The 24,551-nt window shown below is 36.6% G+C and overlaps 2 protein-coding genes across 7 annotated transcripts; both read left to right on the forward strand.

The window, feature by feature from the left end:
* Positions 1–3,140: 3,140 nt before the first annotated feature.
* On the forward strand, positions 3,141–9,382 carry LOC103704303 (transcription factor bHLH25-like). Its single transcript, XM_089927615.1, has 4 exons — positions 3,141–3,269; positions 4,148–4,654; positions 8,299–8,649; positions 9,065–9,382. The coding sequence occupies exons 2-4, from the start codon at positions 4,178–4,180 to the stop codon at positions 9,137–9,139; spliced, it is 903 nt and encodes a 300-aa protein (XP_089783741.1). The 5' UTR covers positions 3,141–3,269; positions 4,148–4,177; the 3' UTR covers positions 9,140–9,382.
* A 5,651-nt stretch (positions 9,383–15,033) lies between these two features.
* Positions 15,034–19,806, forward strand: LOC103704304 (transcription factor bHLH18-like). Of its 6 annotated transcripts, none has more exons than XM_088711718.2 (5): positions 15,034–15,224; positions 15,676–15,749; positions 15,834–16,409; positions 17,341–17,715; positions 17,916–19,806. In XM_088711718.2, the coding sequence occupies exons 2-5, from the start codon at positions 15,714–15,716 to the stop codon at positions 17,988–17,990; spliced, it is 1,062 nt and encodes a 353-aa protein (XP_088567844.2). In that variant the 5' UTR covers positions 15,034–15,224; positions 15,676–15,713; the 3' UTR covers positions 17,991–19,806. The 6 variants fall into 6 exon arrangements, with proteins under 6 accessions (XP_088567844.2, XP_088567845.2, XP_008785756.4 ...); XM_088711719.2 differs by having other exon boundaries at positions 15,039–15,224; positions 15,700–15,749; positions 17,916–18,825; XM_008787534.5 differs by having other exon boundaries at positions 15,195–15,285; positions 15,700–15,749.
* The last annotated feature ends 4,745 nt before the right edge of the window (positions 19,807–24,551 follow it).

Genomic DNA, 24,551 nt, shown 5'->3' on the forward strand with positions numbered 1-24,551 from the left:
TGTCGAATCTCTTGATATTCTACATAATTTTCTGCGCCAACTTCTGTTGTTATTACAATGCGATCTCTGGTGTCATTAGGGTGGTGGATTAACTTGGGCTTATGATTTGGTGTACATACTCAATTTAATAGTGTTCTTTCCTTCCAGATTACAACATCACTCTCCTTCCATCAAAGCTAGTCACAATAATTTTTCTCCCCGGAGAGCTTTTATTTTAGCACACCAGTGGTCCTCTTGTTCTATTTTGAGAGTAAGAGAGCTGGAATAAAGGGCTCTTCTATGAAGGCCCTCTCAATCGTTTTGCTCATGGAGAAGGCTATTCCCACATGCCTTACTTTACTAATCGTCTCAGAATAAAATAAACTTTAATTGTTTCTTTTAATTAAGCAGATGATTCGTACATATCTTGTATCATAGACCAAGTGGGAAAACAAGGGTAGACCACAACCTTTAAGTTCAAGGGTAGACCACAGCCTTCAAGTCTTAAGAGCCCCATCAATTAAAGAAACGGCCTCATGGTGTCTTTTTTTATTCTCAAATTAGATGATTGGTTGTTTATGGGGCTGAGTCAGCGTCAGCTTTGTTGTGTTTTTATGCATTTTAGACCTGGTCTTCCAACTTATTGGACCTCACATCAATGACCAGGCTTTGTTATAATACTTGAAATATGACATGTGAAAAGCAAGAAGGGATGACACTTAATTAGGGTGGTCCCCAAGGCTAGTTGTTAATCATGTTGAACCATTGTTAACATTTAATGCGAATTTGGATGGAGCTTTGAAATCCATGATGAAGTATTTTTATATTTTTCTTCTTTCTCTCAAAAAAGTATGATTTATGTTTTGGTTTACTTTTACATTAAATAAATGGTTATTTGTGCCACGATGTATAACTATATGATGAATAGTTTTAGAGAAATATTTTGTTTCTATTTAGTGGCGCACCTAATTGACAATGATTTTTCACCGATATCACCATGTTTATGGTGTTTGTGGGCATAAAAGCTCATCCGCTCTAAGATAAACAAAAGATGGAAATTAATGATATACTATAGATAAAAGAAAAATTGTATGTATAAGTTTCACTAAATCTAATCTCTTATATTTATTAATTGAATGGAGTTTATCATTTTGAGATCGTGATTATTGCTAACACCTTCAGTCCCTTAGCCATATAATGCACAAGGGTACTTGATATTTTTGAAAAGGTGAATGCCCCTGTACACACACACATGGTCATCATCATTATTGCCATCTAGCCGAAATTTAATCCTATCCCTAATCACAATATATAGGGAACCACTTTCGCATTTCTTGCATATCTACTTTATTTTCTATAGCGACTTTTAGATGACGCTAATGATATATTCCTACCTTAAAGAAAAAACTAATGACGAAGTTTGCTATAACCAAATTTCTTATATCATCATCCATACTCTTGGCATCTTTTTGATAAAATGTAGATATCGTCGGCTAAGGGCTTGTTCTCGAGAGAAGAACAAAGTTTAAGCCCTAATGTTAGCACATTATTACTACACTCCTCAAAATAAAGGATGCAAATTATCCTTAACATCATGTGTGATTGAAAATATAATAAAGACAAATTAGGTTCGGTGGTGTAGCAGCAATCCACATTGAGTTGGAAAACTATAGACCTCTGTCGGTCTTAATCAATACAATGTGCTCATTATTGTTCATGAAAAAGAGGAATTATTAGCTCTTGTGGTACTAGAGGATCATCATATTTGATGTAAATCTCTCTAACTATTATGGAGTGGATTTAATAAATTTCGGAAGTGAGATCTGGTACATTAGGAGGTCAAATCATGTGGTAAACTTTCAAAAGCCCTAACCTACCCGTAAGACATCCAATTGAAGTACTCTATTTTACAATCAGTAACTTTTTGGGTTTTATAACATGGTGCTACGAGATAAGGATGTGGTGCATCAAACAATCATGACCAAATTCTATAGTTTGGATCTTGAAATGGACCAATTAAAATAAAAAAAAATTTACAAGAAAAATTTTGATTGGGCTTATCTCTCAACAAGAAGAAGTAGAAGCATCTGAAGACAAAGCTGATATAGAAGTAAAGATCTACTTTCTGTTAAATTTAGCTTTTCCGTAATTATTTTTACTAATTATATCTATTTCAAAAAAAATATAATCTCTTTTAACTAGAGGCAGAATTTAACTCAAAATATAAAATGCAGCCTCACTAGTATAAATAAAAGCTTTGTAACTCAGTTTTATTATTAATGAACAAAAACAAAACCTAGGCCCTACTTTTATTAATTTTTTTATTTTCTATTTTTTTAAAGATATTTGAGTTGAGAGAGTTGCAGAATTTCTTTCTTCTCTCCGTTTGGATTATTTCAATTTCAATTTTTTTTTTGAAGAAACACTATGAAAATGTGACTCCCTAATTTCATAATCATGGGTCTTTATCTAGTAAATATATTGGAGAAAGGGTTGCTACCCATCAGTCTCCCATTGGTTGGTTGCCAATTATAAAGTGACACATGGCATCAATCTAATTACAAGTCTACGTATCTTAATGTTATTAGACAATAATGATGTAATGTTGTTAGCCTAGGTGCATGTAGACTAGCTTAATTTAGCATCTTGCCAGGTGCTTAATTAGCAGCAACAAATATATCGCAACCCTGCATTGGACAACAAGACAACACCTTCAACACTGCATAAAATAAGAAAGATGATCAAGCAAAGCAGCGACGTAAAAGATGAGTAAAATAAAAATATCAATTTTCCTAATTAAAAAAACCAAGAGAAGAAAGGGAAAATAGATACGGAAACCCTACCTAACTCCGAAACGGGTTGGGGTTGTATCTTTCTCACGAAAGAAGAATGATTGATCTTCTTCGACGACGTCGACCGTTGGATTGATCAATGCAGAGCTCTGAAAGCCCTCCGAACTCCCTCATCTGTGCAGGCCGCCTGCAATCCAACGGTGGATTCACGCGAAGGAAGGTGAATCCTTCTTTTGCGTGAAAGATACGACCCTCGTCCCTCCGAGGCTCATGTGAGGTCAGCATTTCACAAGCAGAAGGTGCATATGATTGAAGTTGGAGGACCAAGACTTCGCAGGAAGGGGGTGGCGTGGGGAGAGTCTTCTTCTGAACAGCGATAGGGAAAGGGAGCAGGAGCGTTCCCATGGGTATACAGGCCCCCAACCATATGAGGAGGGAGAAGAGAACGTTTCCCATGACTTGAAAGAAGAAAAGCTTTTGCATGTTCGTTTGAAGAAGGTATGCTTTCCTCTTCCTCCTTTTGTGGAGTAGTCCGTAGCTTTTCCTATATATCCTTCAGTTCTCCAAGATCTTGGCAGTCTTAGGATCAAGATTATTATGTGCCCGGGGTTTCATCTCGAATGCATCTGCTTTTGTACTTAAAAGGACTGACCTTGTGCTTACAAAAAGAAGGAACCCCTCCTCCCCCTCCCTCTCCTCCTCCTCCTCCTTATATTCGAGAAATAGAATCCTGGTAGGTTTTATATTAATACTGGCCTAAATTTTTTCAACATATGATGATGGAATTCTTTTCTTCTTCTTTTTGCGGAAAAGAAGGATGTTTTGATTAGTTGCCATGCCATCAAAGCCCAACTTTTCATTCTTTTGCCCAAGATCTGAAGGAGTGTCAAAGCCTTCTGGTGCTCATCTTGTTTTCTGCTACCTTGCATGTTGAAGTCCTATTTTAAATAGAAGAGTTTGCTACGTGATTATTTCTTTTTCTTGGTTGTCCAGAAATCTACATGCATGTCTTTCTTTTGTATTTGCATAAAAAAGTTTTTCCATTGATCTCCTTTTATTCGGAGCCTGGAAACATGAGTCTATGCTCCTTCTCACATCATCTAAACGCATCATGCATATCTGATCTCAATGGGTCTGGTCCAGGATCTCTTTGTCTGTCATAGAGGCAGCATCACAAGAATGGAACCATCGCCTGTTCCATATATGGCCATCTGAAGCGGTAAGGATGCAGCGATACCTTTCTTGGGATTTCATCAATCTTATAAACTTTTTTTTTTTTTTTAAAGAACGATCTTATGGATGTAGGACCAACAGTTTTGTAGTGTTTCTTGTTATGGCATGACACCAGCTAACACCTTTATGGATAACAATGACAGGAAGACTCTACCTTCATCTGCCTATCTGAAATGAGCTCTCTAGATCACTTTGATGCGCAAGAGATAATAGGTTCCCTTGGCGAGGACTTTGAATACCCTCTCTCCTTGGAGAACCATTCCTCTTTTTCTGCCTTCGATTCGCCGGGGATAACTGAATTCAACGCCTCCTTCAAGTGCTCATCCATGGAGGCCTCTGAAAGGCCCATTAATGCCTTCAAGGCTGAGGGAGTCTCAGGAGCAGTGCCGAACGCATCGTCCGCCAGTTTTATCTCATTCGGCGACGTGGAGTCAGCGCATGATCCCCTCCAACCATGGCCAAGAACTGAAAGTTTCTACTCTCATGATTCAACATCGAATGAGACGACCCTGGACTTCCAAAGACCTGAGAGGAACGGCATGGTGAGTAGACCAACTTCACAAGACCATGTGATTGCAGAGAGGAAGCGACGGGAGAAACTCAGCCAGCAGTTTATAGCACTATCAGCTATCATCCCAGGCCTAAAAAAGGTACTTAAATTATGTCTACTGTTAAAAGTTAAAACTAATGAGCCTCATTTTTGTATGTTGTTCCTTCCCTCAGCTAAAATGAACTTTTGAATTATGCTAACTTTTAACTATAGAAAGTGATCCAAAAGCATCGTTTTAGTGTTTTCAACGAGTGATTTCCATAACTATTTCATTTCATTTTCTCCCTCGTTTTATTATCAGTTGCTGCTGAGTGTTTGTTCTCGTTATATAAATTGGACGAAGCCTTGCTCTTGCATCCTTCTTTCGAGCTCTCACAATAAATTCAGACAAAACTCATGGAGAAAATAAAAAATTAAAAAAATTAAAACATACGAGCAGATTAAATCAACATATATACCTATCAAAAAATATAAAATATATAAATAAATCTACCTCATTTTAAGCTTTTGAGCCAAATGATGATCTCAACATGGTACCAGAGTAGAGGTCCTGAGTTCGAACCCTGTCTCTGCATTCTTTAATCCCATTATTAAAAAATTTTACATGTTGGGCTCACCCATTAAAAAAAGGTCCAGTCTATATGCGAGGGGGAGTGTAAGAAAATATAAAATATATAAATAAATCTACCTCATCCTATTAGCTTAAGTTTTTGGATCATTCTCTAATACATTAAATGGACATGCTGCCACTGGATTCGAACGAAGTCAGAGCGCAGCTCGAATGACCCTAAGATCGGCTGGAGACGAGCTGAGCAGGCTGGTTGAGGCATCGGGCATTGGTCTCCTCCGGATATATCCTGCAGAAAGTCCACTTACTGGAGAGTTTCCAGTGAAGGATCCTCCAATGCTTAAGTCAGAATAGAGAGAGACAACAACATGGAAAAAAGAAAATTTCAGTAGAATATGGTTCTGATATCGCGTAGTGCGTGTCAGTACGTACTTGAGATCTTTCGGACTACTCCTTTATATAGGAGAGCCGGATTTATCATTATCTAGGTCGGCATGCACAAGTGGTCAGGTGGTGGCTAGTAGTACGGCCTCAGCATGGGCGATATAGGCAATGACCGCGCGTCGAATGCAAAGCTGTTGCAACGGCCAGTCATTGTCACGATGGCCGATTATCAGGATCGACAGTTTTTACCGACACGTGTCAATGGGCTCTTTGGTTAGAGGTGAAGTCGCTCACTTTAGTCGGTTGGCTCTTCAGTTGGAGCCGAAGTTGTCTGCTTCGATTTGTACCGAAGTTGTCGAGGTCGGTCTTGTCCGAGGTTGAGGTGTCCAATATTTCTCCCATCAGGACCATATATACCAATGCTTCCCATGTAAGTTTAACTTGGTAATAACAATAACGTATTATCTCTAATTTGGAACCCAGTGTAGCCATTGTATTTCGGTGGCAGAATATTTTAAGTTCAGGTAAGTAATTCTTGCTAAGCGGTCGTGTAAGAGCCTCTCAGTATGCTTTCTCCAAGTTACAATGGGGGAGGAATCTTCTAACAGCTGATGCTGAACTTGCAAAGATTGAACCCGGTTCTTTGGTTCTCATATGATGAACTTAACTGGTTTACTTTTTATCATGGACCTCCCAACCCCCAACCCTTCTCCATTATTTTTCGACAAAAAGCTCTTCGCTGCAAAATTGTTGTTTCTCAAGTTGAGTCGCATCCTATTTACTTCATTTTACAGACTGAAAATTGTAATGAAGTCAAATAATTCCAAACCACTGATATGATGATTCAAGTTAATATTTCAAATAATTTCTTATCACCTATATGATAATCTTAAAAACTTTTCTCATAATAGATTTGCAAATGACTAGCATGCTGACATGCCATTTATGCAATGCCTTACTAGCATCTTATGAGGTGATTTAATGCCACATTGTTTGGAATCCATATAATATATTCAAATTCGCATAATATTTGACTCTTACAAACTGATATCATCAAAACAAGGATGATCATGAAACGGACATCTCTATGCCAAGGTTCAGGAAGTCTGTGGACCAAAGGAACTCTTGCGCTGCTACCCAGAAATCAAGACAATTGGCTTGGTTCTGATATTAACAAATTTGTTTCATCATTTCTTAAATTTGCGCTTAAAGATACAAAGTGAACTTACCTCTCTGGTAACTAGAATCAAAACATGCCCAACATGACATGAAAGGGCAATGATCTTATTCCTATTAAGCCAGTCTTCACTTGTTTGATGTGTTATATAAACTGTAATTTATCTTCTATATGTTAATATAATTACTGAGGTTTTATCAGAACAGGTGGAGACATTCCCTCTTTGAGTGGTAAGTACAGATGAAAAAGTACATTTGGAGGAGATAATGAAAGCAATAGATTTGGCTATTAGTTATCATCGGAATATAATGAATAAATTAAGCCAAGGACATAACATAGGTAGATAAGGGCAGCCTTTTTTAAAATTGAGGTGTCCTTTTCTTAATAAAATCATATCTTGCCAACTAACCATGAGGAAGAGACTTAAAAGACTTATAAGCTAAATTAGTAGTTTTCATTAGTCGGGAGTACATTAGATAATGCTTGGTACATAAATTAGTTTATTTTCTTTTCCTTTGGAAAAAAAATCTTGGAATAGTAGATGCACATATAATAAAAGGTTACTTATAGATTCCATTCATGTAAAACAATCAGGATAAAGAAGTGATCCTAACAAACACAAGCAGAAGATATAAAATTCTTCAATTATGAATCCAGCCTAGAATATTGAGTTTGAGTTAATGTTTATAGCAGAAAGACTAATTCTCTTATATCTCATCAAACAACAATAAGATGGTGGAATCTGAATAAAAAAATGCTTTTTTTTTCCTTCAGGTGTACTGTGGCAATAGATGACTGAATTTATAGTGATGCTCTTAGAGTTTATAAAGATATAAGATGCCCTTCTCAACAAAAACAAAGGAGTAAGATGCACAAACGAAGAAAATTTGATTTTCACAGTGTACGGATCCAAGAGGCGGTTGATAAAAAGGTTAAAATTTCAATTGCTGCAGGATTTTAAAAAAGAAAGGTATAAAAGCAATTACAATAAAAATCATATATAAACTTCTTACGTTTCTTTAGAAAAATAGTGGGAGCACCTCCAATCAAGTCATACAAATGATGAAAGAATCACCCATGTAAAATACTTAAAGAAACACATTGGAAGGATCCAACACTAGATCACTTCCAGTCAAGAGAGGGTGCAACCTATAGGGCTATATATAGTTGTATTTTGTCATTGATCTTTACAATCTAAACTCAAAAGAATTGAACAGCCTTGCTCCAAACTCATAACTCAGGTCAGCCACGGGCCGTCATGGTATTTGTATTCAGATTTATGGTACTTATGTCGGATTTGAATAAATTTAAACTTTTACCTTAGGATGCAAAAGCTTAAATAGAAAAAGTATATGAGGATCCATGTGAGTATATATTTAATTATACATCGGCTAGATAGATGTTATGCACTTATATAGAGCAAGGAACCCAAATAACATCTTATGGATAATATTTTTGCGTGAGATCCTGGGTGGTCATAAATAGATATTGTGTTTACTGATGTGATTTTCTTTTAAGTAAAGAAAATTAAGATTTTTATTGATATTGCTTATAAGAACATAAGTTTAAACAGGATTCCAATTTTAACTAATGCCTGAGTTTATTCTTCCGGCAGACCGATAAGGCTTCACTTCTCGGAGATGCGGTCGACTACCTTAAGCAGCTTGAAGAGAAGGCGAAAACCTTAGAAGAGCAGGCTGTCAAGAAGAGTGCTGCTGAGCCTATCATCTTTGTCAAGAAGTCACTTCACATCTCCAATACTAATGGGAGCTCACCTGGCGAGGCTGTCCAAAAGATCGAGGCTAGCTTGGAAGGAAAGGCTGTTCTCATGAGCATCCACTGCGAGAAGAAGAAAGGAGTGTTGGTGAAGGTGCTATCGGAAATTGAGAAGCTCCACCTCGGTGTCATCAACATGGGCGTCGTGCCCTTTATTGACTCCTCTCTAAACATCACTGTGACGGCACAGGCAAGTGGCTGTTGTCCTCAAAACACCATGGATTATTGGATCATTAGTATAAATTGGCATGGAACAAAAGTCTGACTGCAATTTTTTTTAAAAATAGTCCCAATAGAAAAAATAAAAATATATGCATTAAAAGAATGGCGTCTGTACTTTATACTTGCAGAAGCTCCACTTAGCCTATGATACACTTTGGTGAACTACATACATATATATATTTCATAAACTTTTGTGAGTTTTTGTTATAGAAAGGGAACAAAATTATGATGAATGCTTGGCCTTGGCCATCAAGAATGTGTGCCATTTTACTGGAAGAGTTCATGGGAAGAAAAGTACATTGAACAGTAAGTAGAATGTAACATGGATGGTTACAAAAGCAAGCTATTAATCTATGGTCTTTTTTTTCTCTTTGGCTGTACAGATTGAAGAAGGATTCTCTATGACCGAGAAAGATCTTGTAAAGGAATTAAACTCAGCTCTCAGCCAGTGGTTGTGAAGAACATAGAGCTGTTGTACGAAAGAGGTTGTTGCGTGATCCTTAGAAGGTGGTTTCTATTTGTGTTGTAATGCTTTTGCTAAAGTTTTTTCTGAGAAAGCTAGAGATATTGGGTTTGTTAACTTTTTTTTTAGTTCTTCAAAAGCTCCTCTTCTGCTCGAACTTGTCCTGCAAGTGTTGGTATCTTTGCAAGGTTTCACATGTCCTTTTGCCGACAATCATCCATGTTTTTCACGTGGTCAACCAAGTTTCACATCCGTTTCACATGTCCTTTCGCCAACAATCATGCATGTTTCTCCCGTGGTCAACGAAGTTTTTTTTTTAATGTTTTATTATTTTTTAATGTTCTTTGACTTCCAAACATTCTCTCATGCCTCCACGCGGGCGCACAAAACACGAGCTCCTTTCTAGACGTTTTTAGAAGGGTAATTTAACACCTAGGCCTTTGCTATCTTTGATATGTAGACAAAATATTTTATTTATATGCTGGTCCTTGCATATAATTTTCTTCAAGAGAGAGATTCCTACATTTTCATGCTTTCTATCTAACGTTCGAAGTCGGAATCTTTTGGTTACTAAGCAAAGAAGCTAGACCCTTGGGATGAGCCTCAATCCATGGATATCTTTGAAATGAAGAAAGATGCCAACCAGTTGAGCTAATGTTGATTGGCAGCCCTTTTATAGAGTTAGACTTATTTAACATACAATTATGCAAATCAGATACATGGATGAGGGGTTAAACATAAAAATGGTTATTGAAATCACTGATTTAGAATAATATTTTCAGTCAATCTTGGCACAAAATATTTCTAGCTAGCATACTATTTTACACTGAATCGCCATGGTTGACTCAAATTATCTAATGGGTTAGGTCGATATGAAATGATACTCAGAGTCTACCAATTTGGTAGCCCCCTAGTCCGCAATAGAGATAATTTGCATTAATTTTTTTGGAAAAAACTTTTTTTTTTTTACTCAATAGATTCCATCTATGTGCTAACTCTTGCCGCCAAATTATTTCTAAAGCATACTTGTCGAGAAATATTTTGACCGCTAAGGTTAGGGTTTCAAGTAGTTATGTTTGGGTACAAAATCAATGAAATCTTTCCAAGGCAAGAAAGGTGTGCAAGAAAATGTAAATTATAACACAAGAAAAACAGACTCTCTAGATAGAGAAAATTTTTGAATGATCCTTATTGGAAAATAAAAAATAAAAATAAAAACAAAGAATGGCCAAGCAAAATAGTACAAAAACCAATTGGAGATCTGCAATAATCTCTACGGATTTCAAGAAAGTACTGCTATATTTCCTCAAAACCATTAGGTGTAAAATCGGTTTTTGATGCAACACATAAGAACATTGAAGATCATCTTGGGCCAAAATGGACAAGGGTTGTATCTTTCGTGCTAAAGGAGGACTCGCCTTCCTTCATACGAATCTACTATTGGATCTCACACTGGTCATTTTGATATATGTGCAGACTGATGAATGGAGAGTTGGGCTACTTTGAGATATGTGTAGTGCATGATCTGATGGTTGACATTGCAGAAGAAGATCAATCATTCTTTCCTGTGAAAGATACAACCCAATCTCAAAATATCAGCTTCATCCCTAGCAGCTCCAAAAAAACATGATTTATAGCAGTTTCGGCGAGCTTTCAGGGGAAGATAAATTCTCCCATCCAATCTTGGTCTCCCATAGTATCTATTTATAGATGTGGCTGGGTATGCCGAATTAACTAAGCCCAGCGGTGCCTGATGAGTTGAGAGAAGTACTTTTAGCCTGATCTAATTAGGAAAGCACCTTTCTGAAGAAAGGAGTCAAATAATTGGGTTTTGATGCACAAATGATTTTTTTAATTAAATGAGGTGAGCAACCAGACTAATCTAATAATAGGTACATGCTAGGTGGCTAATCTATCCCGAAAATTGAGCATGATCAAATAAAATCTTAGGGAAATCTTAATCAAGTTGCGAGAAGAACAAGCCTTGGCGGTGGGTGTCTTGGAGTGTCATGGAATGGTTTTACATCTAGAAAGTCTTTCATGGTTTTTAATATAAAATTTCTTAGCATAAGAGGTGTTCTAGTCTCTAAAATCATTTTTCTTATAAAGGGCATAGCTCAGGTTTACAAAGCAGCAAAATTTTTATTTCTAATTTAAATTTTCTGTGTTAGATGATGAATTTCAATGCTTAAGTCGGTATCAAAAATATGAAGCCCATTAGGCCTCCATGAATTCCTATTTCTGCTCTAAAACATACATAGAGCACACTCTTCCATAGAAGCGGCAAAAGGAATAACGTATTTTGAGGGTGCCAACTAATTTAGTTGGTAAAGCCACTGGAGGTTGGATACTAATAATCTAGTCCAGATCTCACTTCCTTTCCCGATTTCGGTCAAACCTCCTTTCTAGTTCTCAACAAAAGAAATGTTTGGCTATCAAGCTTATAGGTTAAACAGAGAAAAAAGAAAAGAAAAAAAAGGCTTACTATGTTAAGAATTGGAAATTATTCACCTTGGAATTCACCATTTTATCTCGGCTTTTCAGCTCAGCTTAGAATGGAAAAATTACTGTTGGTTCTCTGTAACTCTTCATTTATTTGATCATTTGGTAGGATCTTTTTTGCTTCGTTTCTAAGCATATATATTTTTTTTTTCAGAAGTCCTCGTCAACTATTCACATAGCTAGACGAAACTTATTTAATTCAACAACGAGAAATCAGAAAAATTATCTATTGAAAATGAATATTAGAACCTAGATTTGGAGGATTTTGGAGTTATAAAACAAATAATAGTCAATACTTATAAAGTTTTTGAAAACAATGATGCTAATTCGCCATTTTCTGGTGACTGCTGAGAACTAGAGTTTTATAGGGGTGAGTGTGGCATCACTTGTCTATATATCTATTTAAACCTCATCTTATTATAATCTTACACGACGCTCACCTAACAATAACTAATTTCACCTATATTATTTCGAATTTTCAACTTCACTTGAGTAATGAACAACTTCCCACCTTCTTGGGTTCTCAAGCTAACGTTGGAACTTATAAAAATCCTACTAGACACGTGATAATGCCTGGATATGAACTAACAATACCTTCTAGAATGGTTTAAATAGATCGGTTTTTCATTCCTTGCATAATAATATTAGACATGCAAGGATGCTACGAGCCAATTTTTTATGCAAGGATGCTACGAGTCAACCCTAATTCGTGTCCTCGGAGGGTACATGAATCCATCTTGTGATCCGAGGGAGGTATATTTGGTGGATTTGTGCTAGATCATGCTAGCACTAGAAGACATGTGGACACAAAAGTAGATGTTGTCCGCTGCGGTTACGGGTATAGGCTTGCCTACACTTGGATTCCACCTCATGAATTGGGTTTGTCTTTAGATTCGGTCTCAATTATTAAGTTTGAGTTGTTTCTCCAAGAAGAAAAAAAAAGTTTGGGTTCATGATTTGATTTGTTTGAGTCATGTTGCATAACATGGATCAGATTAAGATATCTGAACTACTTCTAATTGAGTTGTGTCAAGTTTGCCAGATCTAGACTCGACTGAACCGTACCTTGGGCTTCATATCCAACCAAACCAATGATGTTAGATCAAGGTCAACTCAAACAATAAGCAATGAACAATGAGAAAGATATGATCGACAAGCTGCATCCATCAAGAAATTAAGTTGACCATATGGAAACCTTAAAATAACCATTGGATCCCAAGTTGTGGCGGAATTGCTCCCTTGGGCATGACATAGGTCGGATGTGATGGTATGGCTAAACTTATTACTTAAGGGAAGAGATATGGCAAAGAATTGACTATGAGACCTTGATAGGAATTATTTATGCTTGACAGGAATTATTTACAAGACAAACTTTTCAACGTTAACACCTAAAATGTTGGGCTAAAGGTTCGTCATCAACGTTAAAATTCAAAAGAAAACAAAAATCTTGTCGGTCATGAAAGTTCCAGAGAGATCAGGCTCTCTCTAGCATGGATTATTTCTATCCAATTTATGCAATCACTTGCTGCCGATCATACATGATGGTGGGGGGTGGGGGTGATTAAATCGAACCCTAAATCATGGTTGATGGTGGGTGATTAAATTGGACCATAAATCAAGCTGGAATCTTTTATAATTCTAGCTGTAGAAAATTTCTACTGTTTAAGAACTTGAGATCTGAGCTAATTGACTGGTCTTAAGCTGTTTCCGATTAAATTGGGATTCTAGCTCCAGGTTTTGGACTTAGGGAAAGAAATTTTGGCACAAAGGACAATGATTTCAAATTATGCACACGTAGTGCTTCCTTCCTTCTTACAAATATGTACTGGCTGGAAGAAAAGCTAGATATTAAAATAAAAGAAGAAGAAGAACAAGAAGATTTTTTACTTGCTACTAGAATAGATCACGTTAAGTCTAGCTGGTTTTAGGACGGTCGGAGTTGGAGACTATTTTACCATGCGTTTCCTTGCACCTTATAAAGCTTGGTATGCGACTTGGATGCTTTAGCTTTAGGTTGTAGGCATTGTTTAATCAATGTGTCTCACACCCTTTTATAATGGTCAAAAAAAGGTGGCTGAAAGAGAACGGGCTTGGTGCGTGTGGACAGAGAAAGACGCTGTATGTGGATTTTTGGTAGCCCAAATTACAAGTTAGATAATATTTTTTTATTCAATCATTAACCTCATTGTTCAATAGCTGTAGAGAAAATGGGCCCATGGCCATGTTGGTGCTAAGCTTACTTCATTGAATTCATTATCTGAAACAACATTGTATGCTCATTAGTAATTTCGGCGCGAGTTCCCCACCATTCATTAACCAGGGGTAAAATTCTTGATTGCTGAAGGATGATGGTGGCTCTGGTAGATTATTCAAACCATGCGAAATCAATGGATAGTAGTGACTTTTCCTTGTCTTGGCTGCAAGATAATAATTTCTTAGCTAAGTGGAGTATTCTATGGGCAATACTTAGCTTATTAGCCCATGAAGATGCATGGGAACTACAAAACTATCATAGTTGTTTATTTCTCAAAGGCCATTGCCTTATATTTCTGCTCTTCTCAGCCAATTTGCCGCGTGCAATGAATGCCTAGCAGTTTGTTCGCAGTAATGATAAAAAGGATGGTTCCAAACATTGTTCACAATAATGGAGTAGCAGCTGCTCTGTGAAACTGTTCTCTCATAAAAACAAAACAAAAAAAAATGGTAGAGAGTGAGAGAGATGGCGAGAGGGGGGCCGAAAAATGCACAGAACAGGGAGAAGATTCGATATTTGTATTTGTTTAAATTTTTTGGTAAGATAGGCCAAATGACAAACAAGAGTTTTTTTTTTTTTTGATTGAAAAAATGACTAACAATAGTTAATCACATGTTTAATGCCAAACATGAAAGTATTAGAACTAATTATGTTTGGATAGTTACCTACCAGGTTAGCCTCAAGCGAGGAAAGGTTAAACTGATTGAGTGATACCTAACCTACCATATGTAGGTAATGATAGTTTGGATGTGAGTTTTCAATTCCATTTGTCCATCATGTTAGTTGATGATGACTTGTTAATGAGGAGGATTTTTGTGAGAAAATTTAATTAATTGTTAAAATTTGTTGATCGACAACATATAGTAAGATATAAAGTTGTGGACAATTCATTATTACATTATAAGTTTTTATTCTGGAGTGTTTTTATTCCTGTTAAGACAAAAAAAAACATCAGCTGCTTGATTAGTCTCCTTTAAGTTTTCTTCTGCAGCACAATGGACTCACCTATTCGCTCCTGCTTAAATATTTTGGTATTCCACTTAAAACAGGACAAGAAAGTTATCGGCATTCCTTTATTGCTGAGATCAGCCATGAGGCCATAATACTTAGCAAAAGCATGCTATCAAAATATTAATTAAGAGATACAACGAAAAAGGAGAGGCAGATCCGAGGAGAGGAGGGAAAGAGCCTCCATTTGAACAGTGATAGGTGAATTTGTCAGCGTTCACACCAACAGAAGCAGCTCCGAGGCCCAAAGACAATATAAGAGGGGAAGGCTAACTTCTGCTGCTCTGGAGAAAAGGGACCTAACCTTCTTCTATAGGTTGGTTTTTCTCTTCTTGCCTTTGAACAGTCTTTTGCATCCTTCTCAAATTTTTGGTCAGGTATTGTTCGCTGCATAGTATCTATGATATGTATGTTGACTGGTTCTGTTTTATCTTTCATATCAAGTGGCTTAGGGGGAAGCTTTAGTTTCTCAATTCGATCTTTTTTGAGCTTTAGTTCTTCATGCAGTTGGCATCCCTCTTCTCTTTCCATTTCTCAAAATCATCGTAACAATTTGATGAGCTCATATTTTTGTAAACCAAATGGTTTGTAATTATTCTGTGACATGGATATGAGCTTGTTTCTTCTTTGAATCCTTATTAACTTGCTAAATTCTTTGCTTGGACAAAAAATAAAAGAAAAAAAAGGAGATATCCTAAGCTTTGACCTTAGAAACACTGAGTTAGTAGTACTGATTTCTATAGCATTAATGCTGATTCTTGATTCAGGATATATATTTTTTTCTTAAAAAGGGAGAACCAATCTAATGGATACATCGGTTGCGAGGTGGTTTCATGATATGGTAAGGAAATCACAAGCAAACCTTTTACAACTTCAGCTTAAATTCTGTTAATTTTCTGAAAGCTTTGTGGTATAATTCATGCAGGGAATGGAGGATCCTAGCTTCTTCCATCAGTGGGATGTGGACTCCTTGGATCAGTTCAGTGCACAACAAATTGCGGTGGCTCTTGGGCAAGACTTCCAACGATCCCTCTCCTCTGAGAGCTACGCCTCATACCCTTCTTTCCAACCACCGGCAAGCACCATATCCAACACTTCTAGCTGCTCGTACATGGACACCAAGTGTGTCCAAAGGCCCAAAAAAGTCCTCAAGGCCAGCAGCTGGAATTCTTGCACCACCGAGCAGAACTCATCTCTAGCCCCTGGGGCCTCGTCTCCGAGCATCCTTTCCTTCGGCAACCCGGACTTGCCAAGGCACCAATCTGACTTATATGAGAATTTTGTTGGGGTTGTGAAGACAAAGGAAGAGATGGAGATCTTGGTTCCTCCTGGCTCAAAGAGGAGCTATGGAACTATGGTTGAACAGGGACCTAAGAGGACGAACATGGGGGCTAGGCCAGCTTCTCATAACCAAGACCACATCATTGCAGAGAGGAAGCGAAGGGAGAAGATGGGCCAGAGATTTATTGCACTGTCAGCACTCCTTCCCGGTCTCAAGAAGGTATGTTTCTGATTGATCATCCTTCTGCCTTACTAATTCTTCACTTGTTAGCTTTCAGCACATACTATTTACAAGTTTGCATTAACCTACAACCCCTCCAACCCCGCTGTGTGTGTGTGTGTGTGAGAGAGAGAGAGAGAGAGAGAGAGGGAGAGATTTGGTAGAAATTGCTTCACGATTTAAGCTATTTTCTGTATCTGGCGGTCAATCTAAGCAAGGGAAGGCTCATCTGTTGTAGAAATTATTCAGGATTCATCTGTTGGAGTTCAACTGAACAACTTCAAATTTTCAACATGAATATATACTAAACTATGTTTTCTATAGATTTAAATTAGTTGTGAGAGTAGTAATAAACATCATCACAAGAAGTGAAATTGATCGATCGCAATGTTAAATGGAAAGATGCAAACAATACAAGAAAGAAGGCAATCACAAGCTGTGGAAGGGAACCTTGTAAATTCTTTTGGATTAATCCCTTCTTGCTCAGTGTTGCATGGTAGAACTAAATACACTAGTCGAGAGTTATTATGTAGAATGGTAGCTACCAGCTTGTTCTGAAAGATCTTCCGTTGAAATTCATAGTCAGAGTTTGTGATATGAGTGCGGAAGCTCCATGAAATAATGGATCATGGAATAATTATTTCATTGTCATAGATAATTAACCACAACTACGTACACTGAGTAAAAACAATTAATGAATTCCCCTCCATGGCCTATAATTGTCAGTGATCTCTACATTAAATTCTACATAGGAATTTCTCAATGGAACTATGATATATGGTCCTACTTTTTTCGCTATCAGTCATAAATCTCTCATGTATATACAGAAACCATTTTTAAAGTAAATTACACTACTAAGCACTAGTTATATCTCCAACTTTTTCAATTTTTTGAGAACTTATATGCCTATCTTGTTAACCCCTTTTGGCAGATGGATAAGGCTTCTGTTCTTGGGGATGCAATCGAGTATGTGAAACAACTCCAAGAGAAGGTGAAAACTCTCGAAGAGCAAAATACGAAAAGGACCGTGGAGTCAGCAGTTCTAGTCAAGAAGCCTCAGCTTTCTTCCGAGGACGATGGCTCCTCCTGGGATGAGAATTGTGAGGGGCTCCCATCTGGTGAATCCCTCCCAGAGATCGAGGCCAAGATGTCCGAAAACAGCGTCCTCGTCAAGATCTACTGCGAGAAACGCAGTGGAGTATTGCTGAAGGCACTCTCTGAGATCGAGAAGCTCCACCTCAATGTCATCAACGCAAGCGTCATCCCCTTTGCCAGTTCCCATCTTGATATAACTGTTGTGGCTCAGGCAAGATTCAAACTTCTTCGTAGTACTCAGTAATGCAGCCTCTAAAATTAAGGGAATAGCAACTAGAGTAGAAAATCCAGATAAACCTTATACTTAATTTTTGGTTCTTTTCCGTCTTGCTTAAACCTTTTTTCTTTTTTTTTTTGGTTGATGAAGTGCTTAAACATTAAGTAACCTTTAAACTTTGTTCTTTAGTACAGATTGATGCAGATTTCTCCATGACAGTGAAGGATGTAGTGAAGAAGCTAAACTCAGCTTTCAGGCAGTTCATGTGAAGATGCCAAGACAGCCTTGTATAAAAGAAGGTGGTGATGGTGGTCTTTCTTTTTTTCATTAGACTTGAGAGAAAACTAGGGCTAATGGTTGGCTAGCTAGTGTCAGTTCCTAGTCTTTTTAGACTTCCTTCTACTTCTGAAAACAAGGCATTCGATCCCCTCACACTTTAAAGATCACCATTTTCACTTGTTTTTGCTGCATGGGTTTTTTTTCTTCTCCTTCCTTTTTTAAGCTCTCTCCCCCCTTTTTGCATGGTTGAAGCACTTGGCCATGTTGTTCTAGGAGAGAAGATGACTCGCTGTTTCGCTTTTCTTTCTTTCTTTCTTTTTTATTGCGGTGGGGGGAGAGGGGAGGGTTGGTTTTGTGGGAGAGTTCTGACTTTTCAAAACCCTTTTCCTTCCTCCCCTTTCTATTATGCGCTCTTTTCTGAGAGGTTTGACTTTTTCAGCCCTACCTGTTGCCTTTCTTTTCATCTACCTCCGTTCCCAAAAGCTTGTCTGAAAAGAAAAATGGTGGTCTTTTTTTGTTTTATGAGCAGAAATAAGCCTTGTTTCAGTAGCTTGGGGTCCTTTTTTTGAGGGTCTTATGAATAATTCCTACCTGTGTCCCTTTCTCCTTCTGCTCTCTCTTGTGAAATGTCCTTTTAAATTTGTGAAAAGCTCTTTAAAGTACCAACCATGTTGTTGTACTGGAGCAAATGTACAAATAAAAATACCAAATTGCTTCGGTGGTTGATATTGCAAGGATCTTCTCCTGGTGGCGAAACTGTATGTCATGGGTTGTGAAGCACATGCACACTATTTCTTTTCCTTGAGTACCATACACTTTGTTTCTTATGCTTAGTTTCTTGGGGTCATTGTCTCTTAGTTCAGGCAAGTCAAAGATTATTTTTTTTTTATACGCAGACAGCTAAGGAATTTGTGGTTCGGATGAGTGACGAGGTTGGAGAAACTCTTATTATTGGACACCCAGTTGTTATATTTTGATCAATTTTAAGTAGTGCAGTCGGACAATCTCTTTCAGGCCCTACCAATATTTTGATCTTTCCTGGAAGACAAGCAAAACACTCGCATTCTCTCTCTCTCTCTCTAATAATCCACCCTGACCCCACTGAAACAACGACAACAAAGTCTTTAAGACCTCGTTAGTTTTGTGGCATGTTCCCCCACCTCCTTCTTAATAAGGTTGTGCTTAATATTTGACATGGAATACTAATAATACCTAGATTTACATACACCTTTTTTATCATGAAAAGTCTGAAAGTTAGATCTCTGGCATCATCCTGGGTCATTGAGGAAAGTCTTATGGAAATCCATTGGAGGAAGGGGAGCACAGGACCTTGGGTTCCTTGGATGAGTCTGCGAGAAATTGGCTGATTTTTGAACAGCAAATATATATTACATTGGCAGTGGCTGATATTACATTTGGAAAGGGATATGATGCTTCCTAGGGGTTCTAATTCACCCTCAAATCTCCTTTTGGAATTTTTGGATGGAACAGAGAATTAGAAATTTCTCAAAACAATTTTAGCCTATTATTTTCATGCCATTCGTGGCGATGATCCGAGTTGTTTGGAAGGAGAAAAATGCATTGTTTTCCCCTAGCAAGATTGCTATTGCTTATGCTGGCCTTCATAATTTCAATGAGTGATCTTTCCATGCAATTAGAAAAAGGTACGAGCCTTCAGAAGAATTTGGAGCAAAATCAAGAATATTCATATTATTCTTCCATTTTGTTTTCTAATTGATCTTGTTCTCTTTTCCAAGTTGTAAATCTTTTGTCTATATTAATAAAAGATGGATGGTGCCTTTTAGACTCCCTCTATCATAAAAACAAGAAGAAATATTTGAGAAAATCTACTGTTGGGCATTAGCTGTTTATTATAAATTTAGCCGAGTCCTCTGCCTCCCTTTTCATCAATAAATAAATAAATAAATTTAATCAGGTCTTTATCTGATATCTCACCATCTTATGGTAAATAAGTAGTATGATGTTCAACTTTTTTGCATGAAAAACAGGGTAATATGGTGTTGCTGGATAAACCTGGCTAATATTGGTTATCCAGTTATCCATCCAAACATGCCTACCTTTTTTTTGTTAGTTATTTCTATCCTTTCAATGCTCAAAAAGTAATTAAATAGGTTAAAATTAATTTATCCGGAGGGGTGAAATAAATTTAACCCACAAAGATTTCTCTTCTTTCTTTTATTTTTCTCTGCTCTATTACTTTTTGTATTTTTCTGCAATTTATCACGCTAATCCTCAAACTTCAACCATACAAAGAATAATGGTCATCCTGGAATAAAGTGGATAAGCGAAGGATATCTGAAGTTAAGTTTAACCATCTCTAGATTGGCTATCCTGCGTCAAACCCTTATGTTGCATTGGTTAACCCCAATTGTTAAAGATGTACATACCAAACCTACAATAGCTAGTCAATGAGGAAGTCAATCTATCAATCCATAAAGGAATTAAAAGTATAACATGCTAAAAATAATGACAACAATCATATTGCTAGTCTGATTGTCATAAATATTAGAAAATTCAGCTTTGAAAATTGTTTATTAAAAGTCAATAGCTTTTGGAGTAAGGCATTGTGAGCAGCAAGAAAATGCTCTTTTTAAAATTAATTTTTTCCCATTTTTGTCATACATATGTACTATCATATCATTGTTTAAATTTAAAGTAATCCCTTAAGTATCAAATTTAGGAAGCTAAGGTTAAAAATTAATTTAAGATAATAATACCAGCCAGGCAAATTATAATATATTCATCGATCAAATAGACAATAGATTCCATACGTTCATCTTATCGATACGCTTTATTCTCTTCCCTTTTTTTTTCTTAATGTATTTTGGTAGCTATGAGGACCATGGCTCAAGATAAAATAGTGCTAGATTAATTCAACAAACACTCTTAGTATTCTCTTAGGATTATTTCAAGGAAAGAGAACTTGTTGTTTCTCTTTGGAAAAGGAAAAGAGAAATATATTGATGTCTTAGGAATGAGATTCTAAGGAGGGTGCATAGCAAATGATTTAAGAGCAAGTTTTCAAGTATTTTCATCTAATGCGACACTAAGAAGTTGCGAGTTAGAGATTTATAATCTGCCCGGGCATAATTGTGACGATTTTTCTGTTTTGCTTGAGCAGAGAGAGAAGGAAGAGGTGCAATGACCTAAATCGAGCATGGTTATAGACCTGCCAAATCATTTTTGCGGGATTTCTGGTGATGCCAATAAAGATTATTAAAGTTATTTGGCTAGTATAAAGAAATGGAGGAGAACTGCACCAAGGAAAAAAATGGTTCCCATCTCTTATAAATGGAAAAATACTAAACCTTCCAGCTTCATTACCCACCCAGTTATCCATGGTGCTATAAATAACCTTTGTATTTTATTATTTTAAAATATTGGTTAATAGTAAATTGGCATTTTACTATCTTTATATATTTTAATTCATAAATTTTAAAGAAATATCTAAAATTAATTAATAGACTCATGTTTACTGTGCCGATTGAGATTTCAATAACTTGGTTTTCAAATATCAGCCAAGATTTATTTTTATTTTTATTTTTATTTTTGCTAAGATGGGTGAATTATATCTGACGAGTCGAATGCATCCAATAAAATCAAAAAACAAAATACCTCGGAGTGCCGGGGGCAATTCTCCATCACCAACCTACAAGGTACTACCGGAGTGACTAGCTACATAAGCAGCCACCCAATCCGCAGCCATATTAGCTTTCGGAATACATGCTTGGTCTAAAAAAGTTTTATCTTTTAATTTTTTCTTAATTACCTTCTATTTCAATTAAGATAAATAGAGATCAGCAAGCATCTTGGTCTCAATCACTCGTCAAGGCCACCGATATAAAAGTTTGCTCCATGAAAGCCGCTTATAGATAAGTCCAGGAACCTGTCATGGTTGGCCGACGTATTGAGGTCCCCAGCGTCAAGCGAGGTGCCTTGTGGATGAGGGAACTACTTCCCCTCCCTTTCTAACTATAGTATAACAAGATTGGAGGGTGATAGTCAACAGGGTGGCAATCAAATTAGTTCGATCCACGTAGGTTCGATAAAAAAGTTATCAACTCGAATTTAATTTACTTATTAAATAATTTAAAATTTTAGACCTGAATCTATTTGACACAATACAAGGCAGGATGGGCTTCATTTATTAAATATATCAAATAAAATTAAACATGTTAAATAAGTTAAACATATTTTGAAAGAATTAAATAGGATTAAACAGATTAAATAGATCAAAATAAGTTAAACAAATTAAATATTTAAATTTGAATTTAACTTATTTAATAAATAGATTTGGATGGATTGATAGGTCATCATCCAAACTCATTTAGATTAAATTTAAATTTGCTTAAGGTGGATCATTCATGAATTGGGTTGATGGATTGTATCGTAAGCTGACATTCCTACCACCCGAAAAGGTATACAATCAAAGGATGAACACATTAAATTCTGTCACATTATTTGACCCACCAAATGAGACGACGACTCCACCTTCTGCCAGCACATTAAAAGATGAATGGTCCAATATTAGAATTGGCTTGTGGAAGCACGTGCAATGCAATTAAGAACAAGTAGGACAATTATGTCAATCTTGCTTCCTCTTTTTTTCTTTTATTTATTTTTTTCCTATTTGAAAAGGATAATATGTGAAAAGAGCATAAAAAATTGTTGAACATTGAAAACTAAATTCTGCCCTAAATTTACATGGGGCCACTTTTGTTCCTCTGTTTAATAAAGATAAATGCCAGAAAAAATAAATAGGATGTATAAAGAGAGAGATGATTATTTTTTTTTTTGTTGTAATTTAGTGAAGAATAGATTGGCCTTGCATGCCCAATCTAAACTGTCTGCAGCATCACCTATGATCAACATCATCATAATTTTATTGTAGAAATAGGACGGTATAAATCTTGCCAAAATCAAGTACGGAATTAAAATACAAATGACTAGCATCAATATTTAATTAGTCTCGTCAGGATAAGAGTTCAAATTTATTCAAATTTAATCACAAGCACTACAACGACCCGTGGTTAACCCTAAAGCACCACAATCGGCCCTAGTTCACATAAGTTATGGGTTGGATCCACTCTGATACCATTTGTCACAATATAGAATCTCATCTAAAATGTCTAGTCGGAAAGTATTATTTGGATTATTTAATTATATATTAAGTATCCAAGATTTATTCAACAAATAACTGATGTGGGACTAAACACATGCCCGCACAGTTCTCACAACTTGTTCCTCGGTGAATGTGACTGAGTCGACGGGCCTTGCGTCCATTGTTCAATTCTTGAGGTAGGTTTTCTTAGCCACTAATGACCAACTCCATCCAACAAGTTTGTACTTTGTAGCCAAGCAAATTCTTGGGAGGTGTTGTGAGGGAGGCTGTGTTAAAATGTTAGCAAATTCTTGGCCCAAGACACCATGAAATACATAGATAGGACAGCATTTTAGGTGCATTCAAGGACAAAAGATGCGGTATATATACCAAAATTTTCAATGTCGTCAATTTCATACCTAATTTTGTTTATTGAGCTGACCAGAGGTTAAACCCAGGTGATTGTATAAGGTATGGCAATAAGTGGCCTTCATATATTGTTTAGTGCTGCTGTCACACCAGTATATGCCACTTGCTAAACTCTCCAAACGACTATGGCTTGCAATCAAACGTCCAATATGAACTCTGGATTTCGTTGAGGAGAGGAGTGCCATTTACCTCCTTATTATGATCTCAAATCCTGATGCATAATCCCTCGATGAGCGAATTTGCTCTCCATTAGGAGGCTATCAATCTAACCTGCCAACTTAATGGGTTGGATTAGCTCCTCACCATAATTGGCCCTTAACATGCTCTATGATGGAGAAATGTATTGCTCCCACATTGAGTAGTTGATCGAATTTCTCGTAGGCTAATTAATTGCAAAACACCAAGGATGGGGCTATTTAAATTCTAGATTTCTTGCTTGGAGGATGCTGCATTAATCCAGATGCCTGGCCTAGGTCCAAGATGAAGTTGAGAAGTTAGATAAAAAATAATAGATAAATGAAAAATAGGATAAAATTAATTCTACTAGGCTCGTATTATGTGTATAAAAATTCGTTCTACCGCATGATAGGAGGAGATTAATACAATTCTCATAATTAGGTAGCTAAATATTGATTTGCCAAGCCAATTTAAATGGGTCCAAAGAACTTCTTATGTACTCGAGTAGGATACCATTTTGCACAAAATAAACAAGTTACATATCCCTTCATAATTGTCAAATTAGTGAAATAAAGGCTAGATTTTATATAAAACTAATTTAACTATAGTGGATTAATTTTTGATAAATCAAAATATTATATAAATGATGATAAACCTAAAAAGTACATGTACTCGGAATCCGTTACTTTATTATGTTGAGGACAGGAGATATCTAGAAAGGATTTGATAGAAAATGGTTCAGCATACTAAGAGGTATTAGATTTGTTCATAAATGAACTGGCCTTGAAAATGTTTAACTTTATTTTCTCTGACATACTTAGGG

The sequence above is a fragment of the Phoenix dactylifera genome, chromosome 15 (assembly GCF_051530095.1).
Source record: "Phoenix dactylifera cultivar Ajwa chromosome 15, Ajwa_hap1_PhDact_Kaust_v1.1, whole genome shotgun sequence".
Lineage (NCBI taxonomy): Eukaryota > Viridiplantae > Streptophyta > Magnoliopsida > Arecales > Arecaceae > Phoenix > Phoenix dactylifera.

Excerpts from the sequence above, each read along its gene's own strand:
- LOC103704303 (XM_089927615.1), top strand. The coding sequence starts at position 4,178 with ATGAGCTCTCTAGATCACTTTGATGCGCAAGAGATAATAGGTTCCCTT. Across the intron at positions 4,655-8,298 it reads TCATCCCAGGCCTAAAAAAG|ACCGATAAGGCTTCACTTCT; the intron begins GTACTTAAATTA and ends TTCTTCCGGCAG. Across the intron at positions 8,650-9,064 it reads ACATCACTGTGACGGCACAG|ATTGAAGAAGGATTCTCTAT; the intron begins GCAAGTGGCTGT and ends TTGGCTGTACAG.
- LOC103704304 (XM_088711718.2), top strand. The coding sequence starts at position 15,714 with ATGGATACATCGGTTGCGAGGTGGTTTCATGATATG. Across the intron at positions 15,750-15,833 it reads CGAGGTGGTTTCATGATATG|GGAATGGAGGATCCTAGCTT; the intron begins GTAAGGAAATCA and ends TAATTCATGCAG. Across the intron at positions 17,716-17,915 it reads ATATAACTGTTGTGGCTCAG|ATTGATGCAGATTTCTCCAT; the intron begins GCAAGATTCAAA and ends TCTTTAGTACAG.